The 26,156-nt window shown below is 44.6% G+C and overlaps 1 protein-coding gene across 9 annotated transcripts in view; it reads right to left on the reverse strand.

Moving 5' to 3' along the window:
* Nucleotides 1-26,156, reverse strand: part of LOC146870562 (ADP-ribosylation factor-like protein 8A) — a 557,139-nt gene that overhangs the window by 43,353 nt on the left and 487,630 nt on the right. For all 9 annotated transcript variants that reach the window (XM_085643154.1, XM_085643149.1, XM_085643152.1 and 6 more), the window contains one exon: nucleotides 14,889-14,982. In XM_085643154.1, coding sequence (XP_085499280.1) covers nucleotides 14,889-14,982 — 94 coding nt within the window. The remainder of the gene's footprint in view (nucleotides 1-14,888; nucleotides 14,983-26,156) is intronic.

Raw genomic sequence — 26,156 nt, forward strand, 5'->3', positions numbered from 1 at the left:
AGGACTCCACAGTGTTATTATTAGCAGTGGTGTGCATTAAGAGATTGGGAAAACACATATTTGGGGTCAGTGAAAGACGCCTCTCTGTATTTTGTATTGCATCTGCAACTACACCTATGGTCTTTTGTAGCATCAGGTCTATGGCTGTCAGTGACGGTAATGGTGTAGATGGAACAGTTTTGTTTCTAGTCGACGATCTTGTGGCGACAGGGATCTTTCTTGCCTTAGACATCATGTATAATGAGTACGAGGAGACAACTATAACACTAAATGTTTATAGGACTGCGATTTGAAACTATGACAGACCACGCATGCAATATTACAACCAACCGAGACACTGGTACTGTCGATATGTGTGTTTACCCAGGATGGTGGAGATGTTAAGGGGGTGGCCCGTCGCGTCACCTTTTGTCCCCTGAGGGCCACAGAGGGCCCGCCCTTTGCCCGGGCTTAGCCCGGCGGAGACCACGCGCGAGACCGCGACGCGGGGAGTATAGCCACTTTTAAAGCGCCTCCTGGCGCGAGTGTTGCTGGCGCTGTTTCCGGGGTTGGCCTGACGGGGAAGCTGGGGGTTGTAGTTCAAGTCAGACCCCTCCCTCCTCACTGCGTCCGCAAAGATCCTGGAAGCGGCGGCGGGAGGGTTACACAGGCAGGGAGCTGCACGAGACACCAAACAGCAAATTACAGGTATGCGCTGCAATTAGTAGGACCAACAGGCTAACACCCGCTCCACCGGGAGTATAGCCGCTTTTAAAGCGCCTCCTGGCGCGAGTGTTGCTGGCGCTGTTTCCGAGGTTGGCCTGACGGGGAAGCTGGGGGTTGTAGTTCAAGTCAGACCCCTCCCTCCTCACTGCGGCCGCCAAGATCCTGGAAGCGGCGGCGGGAGGGTCACACAGGCAGGGAGCTGACCAGTCGAGGTGTTTCTACAAATTTAGGAATAAGTGGGAAAAGCACAGGTATTTACAAGTCCATGAAAAGCCACGCAGGGTGGCTTTGCGAGACCTTGTAAATATGGGCCAGTACACTGTGCTGCGGGTGCGTCAAAAAAGAGCACCAGGGGCGCAACGCGCTTGAAAATAACCCCCTGGTTTATGAAAGGTTGGAGGGGTAGGGCAGCAACTGATGAGTTGGGAGGGTAGTCTCTAGAGTGCGAGAGAGTGCATGGGGCAGGAAAATGACAGGGAGCAAACTGATGAGGGAGAGAGCAGAAAAAGACATGCACTATCATCAAGTGGAAAAGAGAAAAAGTTGTTTCCTCATGTCCATAGTGGAAAGATAAAACTCATCCAGTCAAAAGGAGCCATAAAAAAGCTGTGCTACAGGGGTGGGATAATAACAAGAATAGAGAGGAATGCTACTGTATCAAAAGCTACAGATGTGATAGACAAGAAAGCAATCCAATCTCGAGGAAAAGGCTGTTCAAAAGCCAACTATCTATTGCATTGTTCACCAGTTGAATTGTCTCTAGGCGAAATCTAAAAGAGACTGGCCTGACTTAAAACAAATCATCTTACCCTGGGAGAGCACAGCAATGTTTGTTGACCAATGAAGGAAGGAAGAAAGGAAGGCCCGAGGAGTTTAGAGGACTGTTCACGTGGGCTGTGAAGAGACGAAGCTGTAGTTTACAGAAGGGGCTTCATGGATTCTAAGAGCACCTGACACCCAGGTACCTAGCTGTTAAATTAAACGAAGCAACAGAACCACGAAAGGGACATAGTGAAGCTGCAGTCTCTTGTACTTCACAATCCTTCACAGGTGGTACCTGAACCCATGGATGTTCCACCAGGCAAGAATATTGCCCCATAGCCACTGATGAGGTACTCAGAAGACGATTGCGACCTCCACCATATGCTGTGTCAGTGTAGGGACCTCCAGCCCTGGTGGGTGGCCGTACAGGCACACAAGCAATGACTCCACCCACACACAGTGAAACCCTCTGCCCATTTGCCATTACTCCATGACATCCCTGACACCCCGAGCTAGATACCCACACACGAAGAAGAGTGGCCATGACGCAAGCAGTAGTGTAGCACAGCATCCTTCATCACTGGGGTAAACCCACCTGCACCACACCCACGGAATGGACTGTAGAACTCCACAGAGCAGTCTTGCACGAAAGGTTAACGTATAAACTTACGGATAAATTGGAGACCTATGAGAGGGTCTGAGGTGCCTTTCTGACAGACGTCTCTGGGTAAGACCTGACAGGATCTGTCTGAAAACAGCTTCCCCCCTCTCTCTGAACTAGAGATCACCTGTCTCACCCCTACGCCTTACTGCCTCATCCACAGCAAGCCCCTGAGACAACCGCTTCTTAACATAGAGATGATCAGTCACACCTCTGCCCCCACTAAGTGCCATTGCCCCACATCGGCTAGAACTTGGCCTATATTGACCCAGTCAACCACCTCTCCTATCCACCACTGACCGTGGGTCACTTCATTCTTGGTTATGGATGCCCGGCAGCCCACCTCAGTCACATCCTGCAGCAGATCAGAGAGGGTAGGCCACCGAGGGTCTCTGCCTACGAGTATTTCTGCTGTAGCACATTAGACATTATTTCTGTTTTTGTTCTCGTTTTCCCCTGCAGCTTCCTTTTCATCACACCTTTCTTTATTTCCTTGTGTAATTGTTCACTGCACATGCCCATGGGAGCTAAAGGGAGAGGATGGTTGTGATCGTCAAGCCTGTTGGACTATTGACAATAGCGACTTCTAGGTTCAATAGCATGCTTGATCATTGGAATGCTCAATTGCTTGTGCTCTGTGGGTACCTCCATCAGTCAAGTCCTCTGACACCCTCTTTTCCTTCCTTTCCCTTTCCTCCCTGCTATTTTCCCCTCCACCACAGATATTCTTGAACTCTATCTACAGCCCAACCACATACCTCAAAGCCCCTCTGCAGAGCTGTGCAGGACTGGATTAGGTAGACAGGAATCTCAAAGAATCATTTGCGCTCGAGGCCAGAGAAGGTCTGTCAGTGTCACCCTTGTACTAGAGACTCCACCAGCTCTTGATTCAATGATATCCAACCACATTCCTGACAGCGCAGGTTGCTGCCTGCTGCCTATTATGTTGTTTTGGAGAAATACTAATAAATAAAAGTTGCAAAGTCAGAGAATAATGACCTGACTGGATGAGAGGTTTTACTGCAGCTGGTACCATAAGAGACACACGTCTTCAGCAATTCCCGGGACCGGCAGTGAGGATGCAGGCGCACACAGAGGTGAATGAGGGAGTCTATTGTATTTTTTTATATAGTTTTATATAGCGCGAACTTGTCCCGAATCGGGTATCAGAGCGCTTTATACGAGCACCAGTTGCGTTACATGAGGACACATTGATTTGTGTTAGGCACGGGGAGATTAAGTGATTTGCCCAGAATCAGAGGATGTTCAGCGTCATTGCCGAGACTCGAACCCAGTTCCCCAGATGGTAACTGGTTAGTTCTGGCAATCTGTCTTTCACTGCCAACTTCTAGGAAATTATTTATATGCATTACTCTTAGTGAGATTGTAGCCCCATCCGGGCCTTTAGCAACACACTTCAAATGTAGGTCTAGCCTTTGAATAATTAATATATGCGGTATCTGCACATTCGTCATCCAACACGCTGTGCCCTAAGCTCTTCTTTTCGATGCAATCTCCCATCTCTGACTCAAGTACACACTTAAGACACTGCTCTAATCACAGATTCTGAATCTGATTTTCTTCTTGTATTCTACAGCGCAAGGGCGTATTTTCAAAGATGCTCTAAGTGAGCCAAGGACCACCACCTGCATTTGCCCTCATTCGTTTTTCGATGGTCTCAGTGGGTACCTCGACTTTTTAACAGTGAAACAAGCAGTTAGGAGTGTCAATTAATGCAATTTTCTATTGCTGTTTCATGGATATTGTTATTATACTCTTCAACACTTATAGTTATTTATTTTCTTCAATGTCACAATTTGCCTAAGTCCTTATCATTTGATGTGTGGATGAGTTTACAATTTGGCTGCTGTCGCTTATATTGGGGACGTGCTGTTACTGAGTTTACTACGGCCTTCAAGAAGGACAGATCAGACCAAGTCTAGTCACAAATCAGATTCAAGACTTGTATATGATCTCATCACCTCTTTGGCTAAGAAAACATGCAAACACTTGCTGGCTCCTTCGGGGCACAGATCTTTGTATCTGCACTCCAGAAATTAGTCAGGGGCTGTTTGGAGTTTAACGAGGCTAGGAAAATATCCAGACACCACTTACTGATGTACAGTCCCACAGCTCCTTCCTATTAGCATGCTTCCCATGGACAGAGAAGCACTCGGAGCTGAAGAAGCTGGTGAAACAAACCAGAAGAAGGGACCGGAAGAGGAGGGCAAAGAACAGCCCTAGACTCTCCTCTTTCTATTCCTGCTTCCTTGGTCATTTCTTCTGGTGGTGTGGAGGGAGTGGTGGCTCAAAGCTGGGCTGCTTCTAGCCCTCCTCACTGCCTACCTCCAAGAAAAGTGGATTGGGCCTGTGGGCATGACAGAGATGGGTGACCTCAGTCCCTCCTGTAGCCCTGCTCACCATCTCGATTCTGCGATGAACCTGGGAGAAGAAAGGGAACCTCACCGTGTCCTTCCTAAATACTGCGATTTCACACAAGTCATGTCACATGTATATTATTGAGGCAGCCCCAAAGTGAACCCGAGGCCACCTCATTTCTGAGCTTGTTGGTACCCACAAGGGATATGGGCTAACTCCTCCTACCACCCTCACAACAAAATGCAGATTGTTCCCAATTGGGGTTGGGGAAGGATAAAACATTTGGAGCCGGGGAGGGAGATGAACAGCTCTACCTTATAACAGCATCCTAGTGACAACTTTTCCTGTAGTCTATATAATTCAATAGGGCAGATAAAAGGTTAAAGGCAAATTAGTGGAAATCAAAAACAAAACAGACGTTCTGTGAACATTTTTAGTGATGAACCAATGGCCCCCATTCTGATTCACAGAATGGTATCTGTCACACGGGGACAGCGTCATTTTGACAATCAGTTCCACCTACTTTGCAGTTCACAAAACCATCATTTTGTGATTGCAGACTTTGCAACAGCAAACCATTAGAATACTATTTGCTGCTTTGACCCTCTTTATGAGTGGCCTCGTTTCCTGTGCAATAACCCTCACACAAGATACATTCTGACACAGAGGTGGTGGGAACTTCTCAGATACAATAAATATTGTCTGCTTTTTTTATTTTTTTATTGAGCAGAGCATTAAGTACATAAAATACATGTTATGAATAAAATAGTTATTAAAACCATGTTATACAAAAAATATACGATAGCTTCTTCTTTCCATGACAACATTTAAGAAAAAATATGGCTGTAGCAGCTAACATCATCAACCAGAAATAGCAATGTGCAAAACATATAATAAAGTGCAACGGCAAAGAAAGTGCTAGTGCTTATAAAGTGCAATAGCAAAGAAAGTGCTAGTGCTTTTTTATCACAATAATTACTGCAACTTCAACATCAGTATCGAGTGTTAATATCCTTCCTTTAGCTTTTCTAAATTACTAAAAAACTTACAATTTTTTTCAAATTTCCTAGTGGCTCCCACCCTTCTTGCGTAAGCTTCTTCAAAATTTCGTGTCCTTTTCATTTTATTAAACCACTTCAAATGAGAGGGAACGTCACTAGATTTCCAATTCTGAAGAATTAAAGAACGGGCTACAGTACAAGAAATAAATAGAGAAACTTTTTCTGCCTCTGTTAACATCATTCTGTCTCTACATAATCCAAACAGAGCAGCCTCGGCCTTGAGCGGAACTTTCTTACCAATTACCAGCTCTATATCTACAAAAGTTGCCTCCCAAAACGGCCTCAATCGTGGACATGCAAAAAAAATATGGTGCCATCCACCTTCCCCATCAGGCTGGCAGCGAAAACACTTATTTTCAACTTCCGGGCATCTTTTATCCAAAGCTGCCGGAGTTAAATAGGAGAGCCAATGCGATAAGAAGGCCATCCTTTTAAAATTTGCTGCACGTAGGGATTTGCTTCCTAGGTGGCATAAGGCTTCCCACTCATTAAGGGAAAAAATACATTGTGATTCGCGAACTATATTAGCCAAATTGCTCTCTATCAAGGGTGCTTGACCCTGGCGATGTAATAACCAGTACCAATTCCCTACACCACTAACTTTGGCCCCATAGAGAGCTACCACAAGTTCATTTGGAACATCAAAAATGCCACTAGTATTTTTTTTTTAAATGAACAACTTGTAGATATTCAAAAAAGGCATGTTTCCTAAGGCTCCCAGCCCTTGCCATTACCTCTTGCCAAGAGTTCACCCTATTTTGAATAATAAAATGTCTTAGCTTCCATAGCCCACAACCTTCCCAATTGTTTATATGACTTACTCAAAACTGGAGGCCAAGACTAGTACATTCTCCCAATCTTAAATATTGCAGACCAGAGGAGCCCGTCTTTTTAAAAAAAGACTGAAGTCTAAAGGAATAATCCTTTAAAGTCTTGTATCTTGTTTTCTTGGGAAGTCTGGAAGTTTTTTAAAACACTCGAATTTGGGAACCAATTTCTTGCGTCATTTTAACAATAAAGAAGCTATCTCTAGTACATTTAGATCCCATCAAGCCAACCACTAAATCTAAAAATGCGGCCTCGTAATAGGTTCTTAAATGAGGCAAAGCTAAACCCCCTTGTGCAATAGGTAGTTGCACCACAGTCAGTTTAACCCTAGATACTTTCTTGCCCCAGATAAATTCTCTAAACAAAGTTTCTATTTCTTTAAAAAAAGACAAGTTTATCTTAATTGGGACATTTATAAAAAGAAAAATAAGCAACGGAAGTATGGACATTTTAATTAATGAAACTCTACCCACTAACGGTAGGGGGAGTAAGAGCCATTGCTCCAGAAGTCTCTTAATTTTTTCTTTCATTCTTAGATAATTCAATTTATATAGTTGTTGGTATTGATTAGACACAAATATCCCAAGATATCTGATTGGATCTACCTTAGCGGCTTGTGCCCTGAAACAAGTTGGAAGAAAATTTAAATCTGTATTGAGGGCAAGAACTTCAGTTTTGTTAGAATTTATTTTATAGTCGCCAATTAACTCAAAATTCCTAAATTCCCTTAAAATCATTTCAAGATTGTCTTTATCGGGCATCAAATATAAAATAATATCGTCCGCAAAAAGTTTCAGCTTTGCCATGCCAGAGATAGGGGATTGAATTGCTGCATTATTTCGCAGTTTAATTACCAATGGCTCTATAAAAAAAGTAAAAAGCAATGGTGACAACCCTGTCTTATCCCATGGTTTATTTTTATACTTCCTGCTCGTTTAGAATTTATTGTTACCAGAGCCGTGGCCCCCTGATAGATGTTACGTATCATATTGATAACCTGAGAGGGAAAGCCAAATTGACCGAGGGCGAAAAACAGAGTTCTCCAATTAACCAAGTCAAAAGCTTTCTCAGCATCAACCATTAAAATACATGCCGTAATAAGATTGGTATTAAAATAGTCCAAGGCATGTATTAAAAACTCGGTATTGGCCGCCATAGATCTATCTGCTATAAAACCAGTCTGGTCTCTATGAACTGTTTCTTGGGCGGCAAATAAAAAACGCTCAGCCCATACTTTCATAAAAGTCTTATAATCCGAATTCAAAAGACTGATGGGCCTGTATGAATTAACATCTATAGGATTTTTATCTTTTTTAACAAAGGAAACAATTATGGCCTCTTTAAAAAAGTGCGGGAACCAAACCACCCTTTTTAATGTAATTAAATAGTTTTTTCAGGGGAGTGACTAACTCTTTTGAAAAAACTTTATAAAATTCAATGGGGAAGCCATCCTGCCCACACGCTTTTGCCCCAGCTGTTGCTTTGATGGATGCCAGAATCTCAGCGGATTCCACATCAGATCCCAGTTGACTGATCCGGTTATCTGAAAGTTTAGGGATGTTCACATTTGTAAAATAATCCTGGATCAGCTCCTCCCCCACTAGATATTCCATAGAATAAAGTTGGTGGAAATGTTCAAAGAAGATCTGAGGAATCTCGTCGCTATTGTTAACTTCTTGACCGGTGTGGGGGTCAAGCATTTTAGATATTATGGCTGCTTCTTGTGTTTTTTCTTGTCGAATTAGCCAAACGTTTACCTACTAACTGGCTTTCCTCATAAACCCTTTGTTGATACATTTGGGAGCTACAGATCTCTTCTAGAACAAAAAAATCCCTCAGAGCTGTTCTTGCCTGCTTGAGTTGATTAGGGTGCAACTGAAGCTGGAGGGCGTACTCTTTTTCAACCGCTGTTTGTAATTCAGCTATTTTAAGCCTCCGAGCATTTGACTGGGCAGCCGTAAAGGCGATTATTTGACCACGAGCTGCCGCCTTGAATCCGCCCCAAACAGAAAAGGGCTCCGCAGTGTTCTAATTGATCTTAAAATATTCAGAGATCCATTCTCTAAACTTTTATACTTATTCCTGGTCTTGGAGGAGGAGACGGTCCAGCTGCCACCTGACCGCTCTCTGCTCCTTCCCCCAAGTATTAGTACGAGCCCAATATAAGCGTGGTCGGAGAAAGGATTGCACCCAATATCTGCCTTTAAAACCTGAAGAGATCTGGATGTAAGAAAAAAATTAATTCGGGAAGCGGTGCGAGTAGCAAAACATTTTTTTTAAATCAAAATTAATATTTTGCCAAGGATCTATTAATTGATATTCTTGTTTGATAGCCTCGACTAATTTTTTGGTATTTGGTTTCAGCTGTTTTTTGTTTTTATTTGAAGTATCCTTTCTTAAATCCAGTATAACATTTAAATCCCCTCCTATAATAATCTGTCCATGGGCTCCCATCAGAAACTCATTAATTTTGACCAGCCATGAAATATCATCCGAGACAGGGCCATAGTAATTTATTAAATTCAAGATCCTCCCCTGTAACCTTGTTACCACCCATATCCATCTCCCCTGTAGTTCCCTATGTACTTGTAGAAATTCCAAGGGAAGTTTTTTAGAGAAATAGATGGCAACTCCTCTCATGGCGCGACCTGCGGATGCAACAAAAGCATTAGAAAAAACCCTGGGTAAAAATAACTTGGGGGAGTTAGATTTTAAGTGTGTCTCCTGAAAGAACAAGACATGAGGGTTGAATGATATCAACCATCTAATAAGAGCGCCGTACTTTCGTTTATTTAAGATTCCATTAGCGTTGACTGATAGGATCTTACATTTACTGGTTTCTATTGATATTTCTATCTCTAGAGTAAACTCCTGGTTTACTCAATAACAAATCTCTAGATTGCTTGTTATCTGTACCTTTTGCTCCTGCTCTTTTTCCTGCGAAGAACCCTTGCCCAACCCCACCCTTCCCATTCTGAAGAAAACAAAAAAAACACCCATCGAAATGTGGAAAAACCCTCACTAGCCATATTTTACCCCTCCCATCTAACCTCCTGGGTGTCATGGAATTACACCCTAAGTGACCCCGCTGGCCCCACTGACTCCAGCAATAAAAAGAAACAAATCAGAAATTAACTAGATGCAGAACATACCTAGCACCAAAAAATAGGGAAAGCCTTTTTTTTGTTAACATATGAAGGAACCGAGTATTTAAACTATTCCCTTAGGTTCGAGATCCATGCGAGATCTCTTTTAATAATGCCTGAGCTTCCTCCAAATCCAAAAACATAAAAAACTTTCCCCTGACTAAAACTCACAATTTCGATTGTTGGGCAATTGATGCTTGGGCGCCGTGGGCTTTGAACAAATGAAGAATCTTAACAAACTCTTTTCTTCTACGCGCAGCCGCGGCAGTCATATCAGAGAATATATGACACTTGCTGGTTTCATTTACTAGAAACTGCCTCTGCTGGATCGCCTTTGTCAAGATTCTTTCCTTTATTCGGAAGTCTGCAAAGTTCAGCAAAATTGTTCGCGGCATCGTGGAATTGGGGAAAGGATGAGCTGGGACTCGATGTGCCCGAGTAATAGTAAGATCTCCTTCGAACTCTGAAAGAACTTTCTGCTTGATGAATGAGTTGACCCATTGCAGAGTTTGAGAACCTTCGATACCTTCGGGAACTCCAACTATCCGGAGGTTTGACCTCCGAGAATGGTTCTCAAGATCCTGCAGTTTGTTCTCCAGATAGTTCTTGTTTTTTACTGCCTCTTTCGCTTCCCCAATAACCGTATTCATTTGATCTTCTAACGCTGAAATTCTGGCTTCCGCCTCCTGAAGTTTAATAGGGAAGCATGTCATTACTTCTTTGATTTTCCCTAGCCGTAGGTGCAGAGAGGCTATTTCCAATTTCTGAGTTTTTTTCATCTCACGAAACTCATCCAAAATTAGATTGAGCATGTCTCTATCTAATTGATAAACACCCGATGTCTCCATACGTTGGTTGTGATTGTTTTGCAATTCCACGGTATCAGGAATCGTGTTTCCAACCATGGTACCTTCCTGGGCCAGTACTCGACCCTGGGACATCGGTTGAGGTTGTAGCTGAAGTTTGGATTGGAATGACACAGGATTAAAAGAAATATTTATAGCTGTCTTTCTGCCTTCGTCTGATGTTCCTTGTGGCTGGGAGTGGTTTGTAATTGAAGCAATCGCTCCCGTTAAACTTAATGATGTTGATAAGGCCGCCGGATCTTGACCTTGATTTGACTCTGGAATTTTCAGATGATTGGATTCCAAATGACGTTGAAGTCCCTCCTGATCTTTAGAAGCTGAGTCTATTAGTGATGCTGGTAACCCTGGTACCGCCAATGGACCTTTGGATGTTTTTGGATTTGTACTTAGAGAGGGGGGTTGTAAAGTAGCCTGATCTTTAGAAACTGAGTCCATTAGTAATACTGGCAACACTGATACCACCGATGGGCCTTTAGATGTTTTAGAAATTGGACTTAGAGAAGGGGGTAGTAAGGTGGCTTTTTTAAGAACAATGGAAATTCCTTTGCCTCTTTTAATCCTTTCTTTAGGCCATCTAATACAGAATTGTCCTGCTGAGACTTGGTCGATACAGCTACGACTTCTAACAAATTTGTCTGATCAATCACCGGTTCTTTCCACTTCGGAGAGGCAGTGGGGGGCAGCTCCTCCTCCAAGCTCTCAAGGGTACTGTCAAGGCCATAGGAGTTGATGGTATTCTCCTTATTAGCCAATCGTGCAACTTCTTTTGCCTGAGCTAGGTGTGTTTTGGCTTTAAGACGGGTTGCAGAGTCAACTTTAGCGACTGCGTTAGCATGCTTCAGAGGTTTGCCCATTTTTTTCCTCTCTTTTTTTCCCCGTATCTTTTTTTATTTCGTGTCTTTTTGGTGTCCCACCTCCGCCTCTAGTATCTTTCAAGATTCCCGATGTCACCCCTTAGATCCTCCGTACCTTATATTATGTATTTTCCAGAAAGCTCTCTATCATGCTCCAGCGGTCCGTCCAGTTGCTGACTCTTTGCAGTCTGGTATGGTACCAGCACTCTCCTTCCAAAGTTCCTAACCCGTCAAAGAACCGACGAGTTCAGGGGTAGACAAGCTGTCATCCAAATGCCATTGATTTTCCTGGGTGTAATGGGGCCGCATGCAGAAACCCACGGGAGATCAGGAAAGATCAGGAAAGCGGCCGTTGAAAGATTTCACCGCTGTTCGGGAAGCAGTCGCCCGTCACTTCCTCGCCTCCTCAAATAGAACAGTCCGAAGCGGAGGCAGCCGCCCGCCTCCACCGATGGCGTCTGACTCCCGTGGTCACCGCACTTCCTGGATATGAGCATAGGAGAAAGGTAATCTTGAGTAAAAAGCACCTTGCCTCGCCACGTATCCTCGATGTCTAGGACCTGCTTGCCCTCAAGAAAGCCGCAAAACCGCAAAGATTTCACTCTTTCAGGTACAAATCGCCATTACTGGGGGGTGGAGCAGCGGGTCACCTGTGGCTACTCGGAGGCGTGGTTCTCCGTAGCCATCTCCGTCCCTATTGTCTGCTTGTTCCGGAATTTTCCCAGCACTTTTTCCCTGTATTAAACTGCCAAAATGTGTTGGTAATGCAGATTGTGTAGCACCCTGTATTTACCCAGAATTTACAGAGTGTAATAAAATCCACATATTATATGGGCCACTTATAATGAGGGCTTTAATGTTTTATTGTAACATTGAGGTAGTGAGCAATTTTTCTGTCGATGCATCTCTGTGTGTGATAAAGTATATAACTGGTCAAGCCTGTGTCGGACCCGCATAGGTGAGTTTGTCATTGATTGCATTATTAATAGAGCAAATCATTTGAAACTGCACTAGAATACGGCAAATTCTGGGTACCAGTCTAGCCTCCACTGCTGCAGAATGCATTTCTGTTTGTGGTGCTCAGAAACCTGTGTGAAACAGGCTTGGAAACAGTGTAGTGTACTTTAGGGGATGGCGAGTAGCCAAATATGTTTCAAGCCACAAACAGCTTCATTGGCAGAGCTTTGTAAGTTTCAGATAATGGCATTAATTAGATGCTATAGATCTGTTCAATGAACAGGTCTGTAGGTACTGAGCATTAAAGGAACTGCTGTGCTCAGGTTTGAAGTGCATTTAAAGAACGGTTTTGGTGTGTGGGTTGTTGCAAGGCAAGGCCAGATTTCAAAGAAAAACCAGGCACAGTGTGTGGGTGTCTCAGCACTGGAAGAGCACAGGATGTCTGTAACTTTAGTACAAAAGGAAAAACTGGCTTCAGATTTATGAATGAAAAAGTCATAATAGAATTAGAAAAACTAGACGTGAGTACGGCTCAATGGGATGCAGAAAGAGGGTTTCAGCAGGGGCGGTCCGTCCATTGGGGCGTTGCCCCACTAACCACATGGACACTGAGGAAGATTGACTTCACCGCCGGCGTCCTCCTGACTCGAAATCTCCCGGCCGGAGTCAGTCAGGAGGACGCGTTGCTGAAGGGGGTGGGGCAGCACCAGAGGGTTGGGTTTGACACAGACTGAGTGACAGCAGCAGCAGGGCAGGCCCAGTGCGCATGTTCAGGATTGGGCTGGTCATTTTTGTGACCAGCCCGAACGTGCGCCCTGAGTGCCCTGCATTATGAGAGCGGACGAGGGCTGCTACTGGCCAGTGGCTGCAGCCCCCGCTGTCCTATGGGTGGGGACAGTCCATGCCCTAGGCCCCTAGCCAATCCTGGCGCTGCTATAGCAGCATCTGGATTGGCTGAGAGGGATTGTCACGGTGGTGCACCAGCCACTCACAAAGGCGCCAACGCGGCGGCGGACCCCGGCACAGGAACACACATCAGAGGCGGTGCAGACCCGGCGGTCAGGTAAGTTTTCACTTTTTTTTATTAAACTTTATTTTTAAACCCACACCCGGCCCCCCAACCCCGCGCGACCTCCCCCCCTCGCGCGCGTATTGCGAGCCGTCAGCCATGACTGGATGTTCGCAGCTGTGGCTTGCAAATCTTGCGCTCAACTAAGTTTTCAATTTAGAAGCAAGTGTGGTGTTATAACTTATTCCACTATGTCTGGCGAAGTTAGCTCCGGACCTTGGTGCAGCTCCCGAAAGGAAAAAGCCAGAGCTGCAAGCCAGCCCATGCCCACCGACTGTGTCTCACTATATAGTGCAGTTACACAACACCAGAGATGCGACCACACAGTGTATTTGCATTTTTATACAGCATCACATGTTTGACACCCAGGTTAGTGCTTCCGATTTCGGCACATAGAGATTAGGAGAGGGGAGAGCGAGCAAACCTCCGCGAGCCTCACTTAAGGGCCACCTTCTAAAGGATACACGCTTAGGTGTTTTTTTTTTTAAGTTTTATAGAGCGTGAATTCGACCCGAGGCTGGGTATTAAGCGCTTTACATGAGCAGCACCTACGCTGCACACACATGTTTTTTTAGGCAGCGGGAGGTTAAGTAATTTGCCCAGATTCACACGAAGTTGAGCCGACCCCGAGGTACCAGCCTTGTTCCCCAGTTCCACAGTTGTCAGCTCTGGCCGGTAAGTCGCATCCTCACCCTTAGTATATATGTATACTTATTTCAATGTAGCGTTAGCATTTAACCAGAGGTTTTAATTCTGACTCAAAATGCCCGTCTTTTTTCATTTCTGAAGTCTGGATTTAAAAGTTTCTGCTAAAACAACATATTGATTGTGCACAACCTTATTTTTTAGACAACGTATATGTATTCAAACATTAGTTTCCTGTCTAATTCCATAAACTTCATCGTTCGCTTCCGAAATAAATACATTAGGAATAATCATAAATTGTCAAACGTGCTTCGACATAATATCTAAGTGTTTTTTTGCACATCGGGCTATTCCAAACTTACAAAACGATTGAGGCAATAAAGTGGTTGGTTGTAGGAATGCTTTGGGTGCTCCTTTTTGCATGTTTCACCTTTCTTAAAATATTTCTTGGCCTTCAAATTTGCATCTCGGGTGTTTCGAAAAATATCCCCTTTCCTACTACATAGTGACGTCTTTTCAGGAAGCGACCTTTGTGGGAGTGAGCCTGCTGCAGTAAGCCAAAGCACTTTACCTCAGACGTAAAAGGTGTTTGAATAATGAAAAGTTTTAATCTAGGATTCCGTGCGCGGGCGGGGCCATGACGGAGCGGGTCCTCATGCGCACAGCGCGACCGACGCGCATGACGGAACCGCTCCGTCATACGCGTCATAATGGATGGATGAAAAAAAACACTAGATTAAAACTTTTCATTATTCAAACACCAGTTTCGACATTTTTAATCCGTGCTCTGGGTTGACAATATCGGATACTAATGAGAAGCTCTAAACACCTTTTACTTCTGAGTTAACACACTACGAGACAAAAGACAAATCTTAAAACAGAGTAAAGCATGTGCTGCTCAGGAATAGAGGGAAGTGGGCACTATGGCCACCACAGTAAAGAGAATGGTACTTACAGGGATGCCTTGAAGCTGAGGCTTGTCCAATAAGTTGTGAAGCTCGTTTTTGGATGCCTCTGTCTTCTCTTGGTCTGCTGCATCCACCATATACCTGCAACGATACATGCGGCGTGTTGTAATGAGTGCATTTTTCCACCGTAAAGCCACCACTTTGCCAGTATTTCAATATTGTATATTACATTGTCAAGAAGCTATGATAAAGGTGATACTTAAAGTGTACAGACTCATGACGAGAAAGTGAAACACTTTTTACAAACGAATGCCTCCTGCCTATTGGATGCCAAAGAATTTCTAATTATCTAAGTCTGTCCTTTCAGGAAACGTATTCACGTCCTAAAACTTCTCTTTCAAATGGATATTTTCGTCACAGTCCTCTTTCCATTCTGGATAGTCTTCAGCTTTAATAACTGATTTTGATATATTGTTTAATCTCTCCTCAAGCTTTATCTCTATATGATTAATTTCATGAGCCTCTCAGATCTTTCATGCAATGAATATTTGGTATTTTAATTATCATTATTTAATCATTAGCGTAGATTAAACGAAACTCCCTTCTTTTTCCTCAACTGCTTGCAGATTATACATATGTACCTCCCTCTTAGGCCATGTAAAACTTCTGGACATGCGAAATATTTTTTTCTCTCAATCCTCAGTTCTTGCATTATTTTTTCTCTCTCACACTTATCAAGCCCATCAAGATATTATATCTATTAGTCTGTCAATCCCATACAGACATATTAATCTCCTTGCACTGGTCCCAAAACGTCCTACCCTAGTTCTCATCTCTTCTTAAATCTTCTTAATTTACCTCAGTATGGCTTAATTATTTGTACTTACAGCCGGCGAGATGTTGCCATATCAAAACATTGTGATATTATGAGCACTCACATCTGTTTAGATAGGGCTCTTCTTCATCCTCTCTTACAATATAATTTTCTCTTTCTGATCTCAATTCTTTCTTTCTATATATCATTTATCTCTCCGTCTGCTTAGGAATCCTCCCAATCCAATAGTCAGCTAATCTCCCAGTCAATTCTTTTATAATCTCCCCCCTCTCTTCCTTTCGCACTCTCTTTGCCTCGTTATTCCCTTTATCAGTCCTTCTCTTCCGTCCTTTATAGACATTATTAGGAGCCCAGGAGAGGCTACTCAGATTCTGGAAAGCACTTATTTCCGTCCTTAAATGCTTCCATAGACTGTATACCTGCACAACTTCACCTGGCTGTAATTAATTCCTTCATAAACCCACAACAGTAAACGTTGTCATTTCTTAAGCATATTATTTTCTCTACTTTAGTAATACTTGTTCATAGTTAAGACTATATTTTCCTCCTCATCCCTGGACTGTTCCTGTTTACTGCTCATATCATTCCTGTGTTGTTATTTAAATGTCCATACTTTACTTACAACTGAGTGCTAACAATTGTGGTAATAACAACATCCGCTGTATGTAGCACTTATGTGTTTCTTTCATGGATGCATCCGATTCCAGGGGCTGCTCCATCCTGACGCATACGTCTGCCAGAAACAGAAGGTGCATTACCCAGGCTGGAGCTCTTGGACCCGAGACGAAAGATAAGTACACACACAGGGAAACATTACAGACCAGAGGGGATACCTCTGGATTGCTGGTCTATCGAAGCACCAGGAACAGGAGGCAGCGTAGTGGATCACAACTGGGTGTGAAATATGGAAAACAACCATTACAACACAGTCCTTACAATGCACTAGCTTTACAACGCAGTCATTACAACGCAACATCCTTTACATCGCATGCCATTACAACACAGCCATTACAACACATGTCACTACAACGCATACCATTACAACGCATGCCATTACAACGCATGCCATTACAACACACTGTAAGGTAAGTAATGGGAAACAGTAATTTTTACCCCGACACTATCCAACACTTACCCTATTGTTGCACTCACTGGAGTGGGCATAGTAATTTTTACCCCTACACTATCCAACACTTACCCTACTGTTGCACTCACTGGAGTGGGAATAGTAATTTTTACCCCTACACAATTCAACACTTACCCTACTGTTGCACTCACTGGAGTGGGAATAGTAATTTTTACCCTTACACTATCCAACACTTACACTACTGTTGCCCTAAAAGTATTATGCGTTGTAATGGTATGCGTTGTAATGGTATGCATTGTAATAGTATTCGTTGTAATGGAATGCGTTGTAAGTGTAGTTTCTAAAAATGCATTGTGACAGCATGCATTGTAAAATCATGCGTTGTAATGGATGTTGCGATGTAAAAACCACGTTGTAAGGGCATGCGTTGTAAAAGTTTGTGTTGTAACATGTCCTACTCGTGAGATATACACCTTGAATCAACCTCCCTCATCCAAAGAAGAGCCACTGGCAGTGCAAAGTTTTATACTTTCACACAGTTTCTCATATTGGGAGTGAGCACCGCGCCTTAAAATACAGTTTCACACACTGGGTGCGAGTTTCAGATATTGGAGCACAGTCCAAAGCAACTGCGCCACATTTGTTATGCATATTCTCTCCTACAGTGAGTGAGTTTCAGACCTTGGTGCAGTCCGCTTCATTGGGTGTGAATCTTACACTTTAGAGCACCATCTCATTCACTGGGTGAGAGATTCAGCTCATGAGAACACAGTCACTTCCTGTGTGAGTTCAAGTCTTAAAGCACAGCCTCGCTCATATGGTTTCAGTTTCAAGCATAGATATTATTACCCCTTTGGTGTGAACCCCACACCTTGGATTACACTCTCCCTCACTGGGGATAAGTATCCTTTCTTAGACATTCGCAGTGGATCCATTAATTTTATCAAAGTTGTGCACCAGGAACTATGCTAACTCATATCTCACTCCCTTGGTTTGGAGGGCTCTGCTCAGACACTGTGCAATGTCTTAGGGGCAGCAAGTTTACCTCTGGAATGAGAAGGAGTAATGCAGCTGAGATCAGGGGCAGGGTTTCAAAATGCATTTCGAATTGGTGTAATCAGGGCAAAAAAGTGAGTTCTTGCTGAGAAGTTGTGTATTACCACACTTTCTGTTAGCGGCCTGCTTCGGGGCGAAAACTCCTGTTTACAGACAGGCAGAAGGGTGAGTAAGAAAAAAGATGGCGAGTAGAAAACAGAGGTTGGGGGTAACGAGGGGGTCACCCAAGAAAATAACTACCAGCAACTGATGTCACAATTATCCAGTTGTGATACTGAGGAAGGGGAAGGATAATCTTTGTCGAGGTTGCAAGTAACATGGACCTGAAGAAAACACATATCAGATGGAACGGTAGAAATAAACTGTGACCATTGTCACAAATGTTGGCCTTGGTGTTCAAGGAGGTGCAAGGTGAATGTATGCTGAGGGTGCGAATTATCAGGGGACAGAAGAGGAGAGGTGGGTTTACAGGGGAACAGCAAATACAGAACCAATAGCTTATGATATGAAACGGCACTGCTGGCAATTACAACATAAAAAGAGGGCATAAGACTGTGCAGCAGAGAAGGATATAGAATATTAGAGGAAAACGAAGCTGACCTAGATCTATCATCAGGAAGCAGAAGTCAGGATTGACACTATGGACATAGCGCCTACAACACACCCGGTGCCCTAATGATGCGGAGCCCAGATTGCTGGAGAGCGGGGTAGTGAATGGTCACTTTTGTCAGTGTTAGCTTACACCACTCAAACAAATCTGCCCTGTGCTTGTAGGTATTATCATAATTATTATCCACAGTGCCCAATGGGCTTTCATCAGTAGCAGCCGGCATGGCTAGCAGGTGGGGAGGTGGTGCGGGAGGGGCACATGGGGGGGTCATAATGTAAAACAAAATGTATAAACCTACCTTTCTGCTGGGTTCCGCATCTTCACTGCTCCTACTCTTCTGTCTCCGACAGGAATAGGAAGCGGGCAGCCAGGAATCCTCGCCTAAGCCAATCACAACCCTGCATGCAGCGATGTGATTGGTTTGGAGCCCCATGACACAGCGCTCGGCCAGGGAATAGAGGGGTGTGCATGTTGTCCATGCAGCCTGCATGGAGAATGGCAAAGTGTACATGACTGGTTCGAACCAAACAGTCTGTGCGTACTCAGGAGTGGGCACACCACTCCTCCCCTACCCTGCTTGAGAGCAGAGCAGTCCCACCCACCCGCCTGCCCACAAAGCAAACATAAAATGGTAATAACTAAAAGTTATTACCATTTTATGTTTTGGCTTCTCGCACTGCGAGAAAGCAGTGGGCGAGGCTCAGCCACCCCTGGCTTCCATTATTATCCATGTCTTCTTTAATCCAAATTCCAGTATGAACAGGACATAGCTGTGTACTCATTCTTAAATCCTAGCTGGTCATTACTTATATCCTCTCTTACTTTACTATCTTTTCTACATATTCTTCATCACTATCCTTTACCTTCGCTTCTATTCACCTTCACTTCTATTGCATTCATCAGTTCCTGGGCCTAACCTCTCTATAAAATCTTCCCCTCCATGTGTTTTTTTTCAGGGTGAATCTTTCTTTATTAAAAGAAGCAGAAATGGTACAGAGTATAACCAGACATAACCTCCATGTCAAACAAAGTCTAGTGTTGTATTAAGAATTTACTTCTATCAAGGACAACAGTAAATCTACATAGAGGGTGGGAAGAAGGAAAGGACACCCCAAATTTGCTGGAATGTAGGGAACATTGATTTTAGAGAAAGAACAAAAATGTTCCCAATGAAGAAAATATTCAAAGCACTTTAAAATAATGTGCAAATGCACTATTATAAAGTATGAGTAAATGCCAGTTGGGGCTGGTCCATTACTGCGGAGGGTGGATGCCTACCACTTTACTGTTGTCACTTAGGGAACCATAAAGTAAGCTGGGATATGAGGCATGTGCAGGTGAATGATTCCCAATCCTTTGCATAAGCATGCTGCACACAGGAGGGTGGCTGAGCTGTTGCCCTCCTTCGTATGAAGTTTAGGTGGCTTCACTCTCTCACTTATTCAAGTCGAGGCACGCATTTACCTCCCACCACTTTAAAAGTGCAGCAGCTGCTACTGGTAAATGTAATTGTAATTGTCATTTATAAAGCGCGTTATCACCTTCAGGTCTCTAAGCGCTATGAGAGAGCCCTGCCCTAGCACTTGTGGAGACCATATAGATTAAATTGTGCCCCAGGCTTCCAAGAAGAGTACTGTCTTTAGCTTCTTCCTAAATGGAAGGAGAGCATGTTCCTTACGTACACTCTCTGGCAATTTATTCCAAATTTGGGGGATGGAGGTTGAAAATGCTCTTCCTCCTTTGGAGGACAAGCAAAAGCAGGGGCAGGCCAGCAGGCTGGCCTCCGCAGACCGTAGTATCCTACTCGGGTGGATTTCACTAGGCGGTCTTTGATATACCTCGGGGATTGGCCATAGATGGCTTTATGAGCAATGCAGAGGCCTTTAAACTTTGTTCTCTGCCTGACCGGAAGCCAGTGCAACTGACGTAGAAGGGGGGTGGCGTGAGTTCTTCTAGGTACTCTGAAGATTAGTCTGGTGGCATCATTCATGATAACCTGTAATCTGGCTAGTAGTTTTCCCGGGAGGCCGATAAATAAGGAATTGCCATAATCCAATCTCGACAATATCATGGCTGATACCACCAGTCTGAGTGTGGCGAAGGTGAGAAGGGGGGCAAGTTTACGTAGTTGTCTCAACAAGCTGACAAATGTGCCCACTACTGCTGACACCTGCTGGATCATGGAAAGCTTGGCATCGATTTTAATTCCCAAGCTTTTTACGGCCAAGGCTGGCTCCGCATAGGTGCCTAGCTCTTGTGGCCAAAAGAGATCGTTCCAGGGATTGGCGTCAGTATTGACGGCCAATACCTCAGTCTTATCTGGGTTAATTTTGAGGGAATTGGCCATCATCCAGTTCACCGTGAATTTCAGAATATTTTGAACTCTTCAAATCAAATCAAATCAGGTGTTTGTTAAGCACGACTACTCACCCGTAAGGGTCTCAAGGCGCTGGGGGTGTGTGTGTGGGGGGGGGTTTTCGCAGGTTCCAGTCCAACAAGGAGGGGGTCTGTCGAAGAGCCAGGTTTTGAGGTTGCTTGCGAAGACGGGGAGCGATGTTATCTGTCTGAGGTGGAGCGGAAGGTCGTTCCAGGCTCTGGCCGTGAGGAAGGTGAATGAGCAGCCTCCCGATCTGGTCTTTCTGGTGTGGGGGACCACTGCATAGGAGAGCTGGGCTGATCGTAGGGTCCTTTTGGGTGTGTGGAATTTGAGTCGGCTGTTCAGGTATGCTGGTCCGGTGTCGTGGAGGGCCTTGTGAGCGTGGGTTAGCATCTTGAAGGTGACTCTAGCTTCGATGGGGAGCCAGTGGAGTGTTCCCAGGTGCTGGGAGATGTGTCAGTGTCTTGGCAGGTTGAGGACCAGTCTTGCGGCGGCGTTTTGCATGTTCTGTAGTTTGCGGTGAGGTTTTTGTTTATTCCGGCATAGAGTGCATTGCCGTAGTCGAGCCTGCTGGTGACCAGGGTGTGAGTGACGGTCTTTCTGTGTTCGAGGGGGATCCATTTGAAGGTCTAACGTAGGAGGCGGAGGGTGTGGAAGCAGGAGGATGATACGGAGTTGATCTGGCGGTCCATTTTGAGCTCTGAGTCCTGGATGATTCCCAGGTTGCGTGCGTGGTCCGTGGGGGTAGGCGAGCTTCCAAGGTCAGGGGGCCACCAGGTGTCATTCCAGGCGTCTGGGTTTGGACCCATGATGAGTACTTCCGTTTAGTTGTAGGCAGCTGTTTTTCATCCATTTGGCGACGGCTTCCATGCTTTCTCGAAAGATGTATCTGGCGGTGTTGGGTTCGTTGGATAGGGAGAGGATGAGTTGGGTGTCATCTGCGTATGACACAATGTTGAGGCCGTAGGTTCTGACGATGGGGGCGAGCGGAGCCATGTAGATGTTGAAGAGCATAGGGCTGAGGGAGGACCCCTAGGGGACTCCGCAGGTGGTAGGTGTAGGGTCTGAGAGGAAAGGGGGGAGTCTGACCCGCTGTGTTCTGCTGGAGAGGAAGGAGTGGATCCAGTCGAGGGCCTTGTCTTGGATCCCTGCATCGTCGAGTCTGCGTATTAGGATGCGGTGAGAGACTGTGTCGAACACTACTGAGAGGTCGAGGAGGATGAGGGCTGCTGTTTCTCCTTTGTCCAGTAAGGTACAGATGTCGTCTGTTGCGGCGAGGAGGGCGGTTTCTGTACTGTGTTTTTTTCTGAAGCCGGATTGGGAGGAGTCGAGGATGTTGTGCTCTTCGATGAATGTGGTGAGTTGGCTGTTGATGGCTTTCTCGATGACTTTCACTGGGAACTGGAGCAGGGAGATGGGTCTGTAGTGTTTGAGGTGGGTGGGGTCCGCCGAGGGTTTCTTCAGGAGGGGGTTGATCTCAGCGTGTTTCCAGTCGTCAGGGAATTAGGCGGCTGCCAGGGAGCGGTTGATGGTGTGGCAGAGCATGGGTGCGATGGTGTCGGTGGCTCTGTTGAAAAAGTGGTGGGGGCAGGGGTCCGTGGGGTCCCTGGAGTGGATTGACTTAATCGTCTTCAGTGTGTCTTCGGTGGTGAGGGCTGTCCAGTTGTCGATCGCTGGCTTCAGGGTGTCGGGGGTGGTTGGTGAGGGTTCAGTGTGTTGGTTGTCTTTGTCGAAGTTGTCGTAGATGCTCTTGATTTTGTGGTGGAAAAAGGTGCTGAGTTTGTCACAGAGGTCTTGTGAGGGAGGGATGTCGGTGGACTCGCTAGTGGGTTGGGCGAACTCCTTGATGATGTTGAAGAGTTCTTTGCTGTTGTGTGCATGAGTGGAGATTCTGTCTTCAATCGCTTTTCTCCTTGTTTTTTCGATGAGTTGGCGGTGAGCGTTGGTGGCGGCTCTGAAGTTGTTGTGGGCTTCTGTGGATTTGGTGTTCCTCCAGGCCTTTTCGAGGCGGCGGCAAGTGCGTCTGGACCATCTAGCTTTCTTGACGTGGGTGTTGTTGTTTTTCTTGAGGGGGGCTATGGTGTTGGCGCTGTCGGAGAGCTCTCTGTGTAGGGTTCGGGCTGCGCTGTTGGCGTCGTCGTTTTCAGCGATGGTTGGGGTGGAGTTGCTGAGTGATGAAGTTAGCTGGTCTTCGGTGATTCTGGTCCAGTTTCTTCATAGGAGCAGGTGCTGGTGTCTGTGGATGGTGGGTGTTCTGAAGGTGAAGTGGACGCATCGATGGTCAGTCCATGGGAGTTTGGTGGTGTGGCTGAAGGTGATGGAGTTTAATGTTGTGAAGAGGGGGTCGAGGGTGTGTCCTGCTGAGTGCATGGGTTCGGTCACGATCCGGTGGAGTCCAATGTTGTGGAGGTTGTCCAGGAGGGATGTGGTGCTGGGATCCAGTTGGTTGTCGAGGTGGAAGTTGAGGTCTCCCAGTAGGGTGTAGTTGGTGGACACGATGGCATGCGGGGAGATGATGTCGGTGATGAAGTTGGCGAGGGTTCCTCGGAGGGTGGAGGTAGGGCTGGCCAGTATCTTGAAGTGAAGGTGTTCCATCAGGTCTGTGGGCTCGTCGGGGAGTGTGCTCAGGCGGAGGGTGGATTTGTGGACGATGGCGATTCCTCCTCCCGGGCGGGTGGGGCGGTCCTTCCTGGAGATCTTGTATCCTTGGGGAATGGCGAGGGCGATGTCCGGTCCCGAGGTGGTGTTGGTCCAGGTTTCGGTAAAGAATGCTATGTCCGGGGTAGTGCTGTCAAGGAGGTCCCAGATTTCGGTGGCTTGTTTGTGGAGGGATCGGACGTTGAGGAGGATGCATTGCAGGGTCTTCGGTTCGGTTGTGTTCTTGCGGGCGGATTGCGCGGGGTTGATAGAGATCAGGGTGTGTATAATATTCCCACTGCCACGGATAGAGTAATCTCACAGTTACACGCACATGCATACATCATACGCTAGGGCCCATTTCACTACACTAACATACGCTCATATACTCTACCAGCAATAAACCTGTGGAAAGAAAACTCCTAATCACCCTGCATCTATATCGAGGTCGATAAGACCTGGTTTTTGTGACTGTCCTTAAACATAATCTATACAACATATACAGCAATGATCAAAAATGTAAACCCAATAATTGACAAGAAAGAATATCCAACACCATGTTTAAAATTATATTGCTTTATCTAAAATTAGTCAAAGGAAATCAATCAGAGTAAATCATTTTCTCATAGTTACCTATTCTAGCTAAATGTCAGAACGGGTCAGGACAAGTCTCTCGGTAAATGTCTCTCAAGACGAAGTCCCTTCAGCATCGATCCTCAGCAACGCAAATTCGGTACGCGGCAAAGGCAAAATGGCAAGTGGCAAAAAACCCTCTCTAGGCTAACATTTCTTATAGTGTCTAAAACAATGGAAAGATACATTGGAAACATAGAAAAAGTTGTAATGTCCGCCGGACCTGCTGAGCAGAGCGAGAAGGAATGGATGTAACATCGCTACATTTGAAAATCTCCGCTCAGGAAAAGTTCACATAATAAAGACTACGGAACAGGAACCAAGAAATAAAAAATGTATCTTGTTAGTTCTACTTCTCCTCGGCAATCGAGCCACAGTTCAGAGTTTTTCTCTAAGGCTCCTTTGTTTCCCAAGGCTGCCAAGGACATTTTCATTTCACTTGGAGATCTCCCAAAACTGCTGCTGTCCTCATGGAAAGTTTTCAAACAAGCAAGCAAGGACCATGGTCAGTTAGCTTCAGGACCATTTCCAGCAGGGGTCTCCCTCGTCACAGTTTTCATATTATAAATCACAGCCAGGCTTACAAATTGGCCATCTTTTCTAGGCCATCATAAGCCTCAATAGACCATCTTAATTAAAAGAAACAAAAACAACGTTACCACAGCATAGTAATTAAACAGTGTTAACCCCACTAATACCCTTATGTGTATGCATCTATCTAGCACTTGCAACATAGAAAAGCATTAATTCGGAAAGCATTTTGTGCTCAAAAATAAACAGCACATAGCAACGTTTAAACATGAAAACACGCACGTTATTTTTAAACAGCACATTTATGCGCACCCACGTGTAACTCTCTCTTGTTAGGACAAACGGATTGATTAATATAAACGCACTTGCACAAGACAAATAATTAATTGCTAGTAATTAATAAAATTAATATGACAAATAGACATGCCAGAGCTTCAAAAGCCAGCGAATTTTCAAACAGAAAACTCTGCTCCAGCAATCCCCCCTTTGGTGATTTTATCACCAAATAAACCCAAAAAAAAAAAAAATTCGTGAAAATTTAGTCCCATTTTAGGAGAAATCGGAAATGTCTTTTTCCCCTTACACAACATTACACACCAGTCACTCTTTCATCATCCCTTTTTGTCTCTAAGTAAACACTCTCCCTCAATTCTTCTAATTCAATTTCTTGAGGTTCTCTTTTCAACCTCTTATTTTTCTTTTCTTTATTCAATTTCTTCCTCCCTCCCCTGTTTTTACAACACACTCACACCAATCTTATTATCAATAAAGCAACAATTATACAAGTTAAAGGAAACAATATTCTACCTATAATAGTACTACCTATTTTTGCAATAAAATCTTTAACAGCTATCATTTTATTAGCTATTTTAGTCCATAAATTTTCAGCTTCAAGTGGTACTAATTCTTCATGCAAATCAGTAATATTTTTGATATAGACCTTCAGGTCTTTGCTTTCGTCTGGAATGTAAGTGCAACAATGTTGAACTTTCAGCATTCCACAGACTCCACCCTCCTTGGCCAATAGAATATCAAGGGCAAGTCGATTTTGCATAGACATGGCACGTACGGCACTTAATTCCGTATTCACCAAAAGAAACCCTCCAGCGGTATTTGTCGATAAGCGATCAACCACTGTGGACAGTTTCCGAATTCCATAAGCATTCAAAGAAATTCCCACTGCTGGAATCAAAACCCCAAAAATGTCACCCACTATTTCAGACCAAGTTTCTCTCTTAAAACGCATTAGTAAATTAATATGTTCTACATCTGTTATTTTATCTATATGAAAAATCTTTGGAAAAACCAGGCCCACATAACACGTGCCATACCAATGGTCAGGCAACTTGTAATAAGCCTTATTCCCACAAACATAATATACTCCTGGAAAAATTGTATCTTCTCCACCTCTGAAACCCCAACCTGTTGCAATGAAGTATGTATCATGGCACTCACTAGTCCCAACAAAATATGTATCATATTGGGATTTCCTTCTTGTAATGCAAAGTTTACCTTTCTGTGGTGCATCTAAAGCTAAAGTTGGACTAGC

The sequence above is a fragment of the Triturus cristatus genome, chromosome 1_1 (genome assembly GCF_964204655.1).
Source record: "Triturus cristatus chromosome 1_1, aTriCri1.1, whole genome shotgun sequence".
In the NCBI taxonomy this organism is placed as follows: domain Eukaryota; kingdom Metazoa; phylum Chordata; class Amphibia; order Caudata; family Salamandridae; genus Triturus; species Triturus cristatus.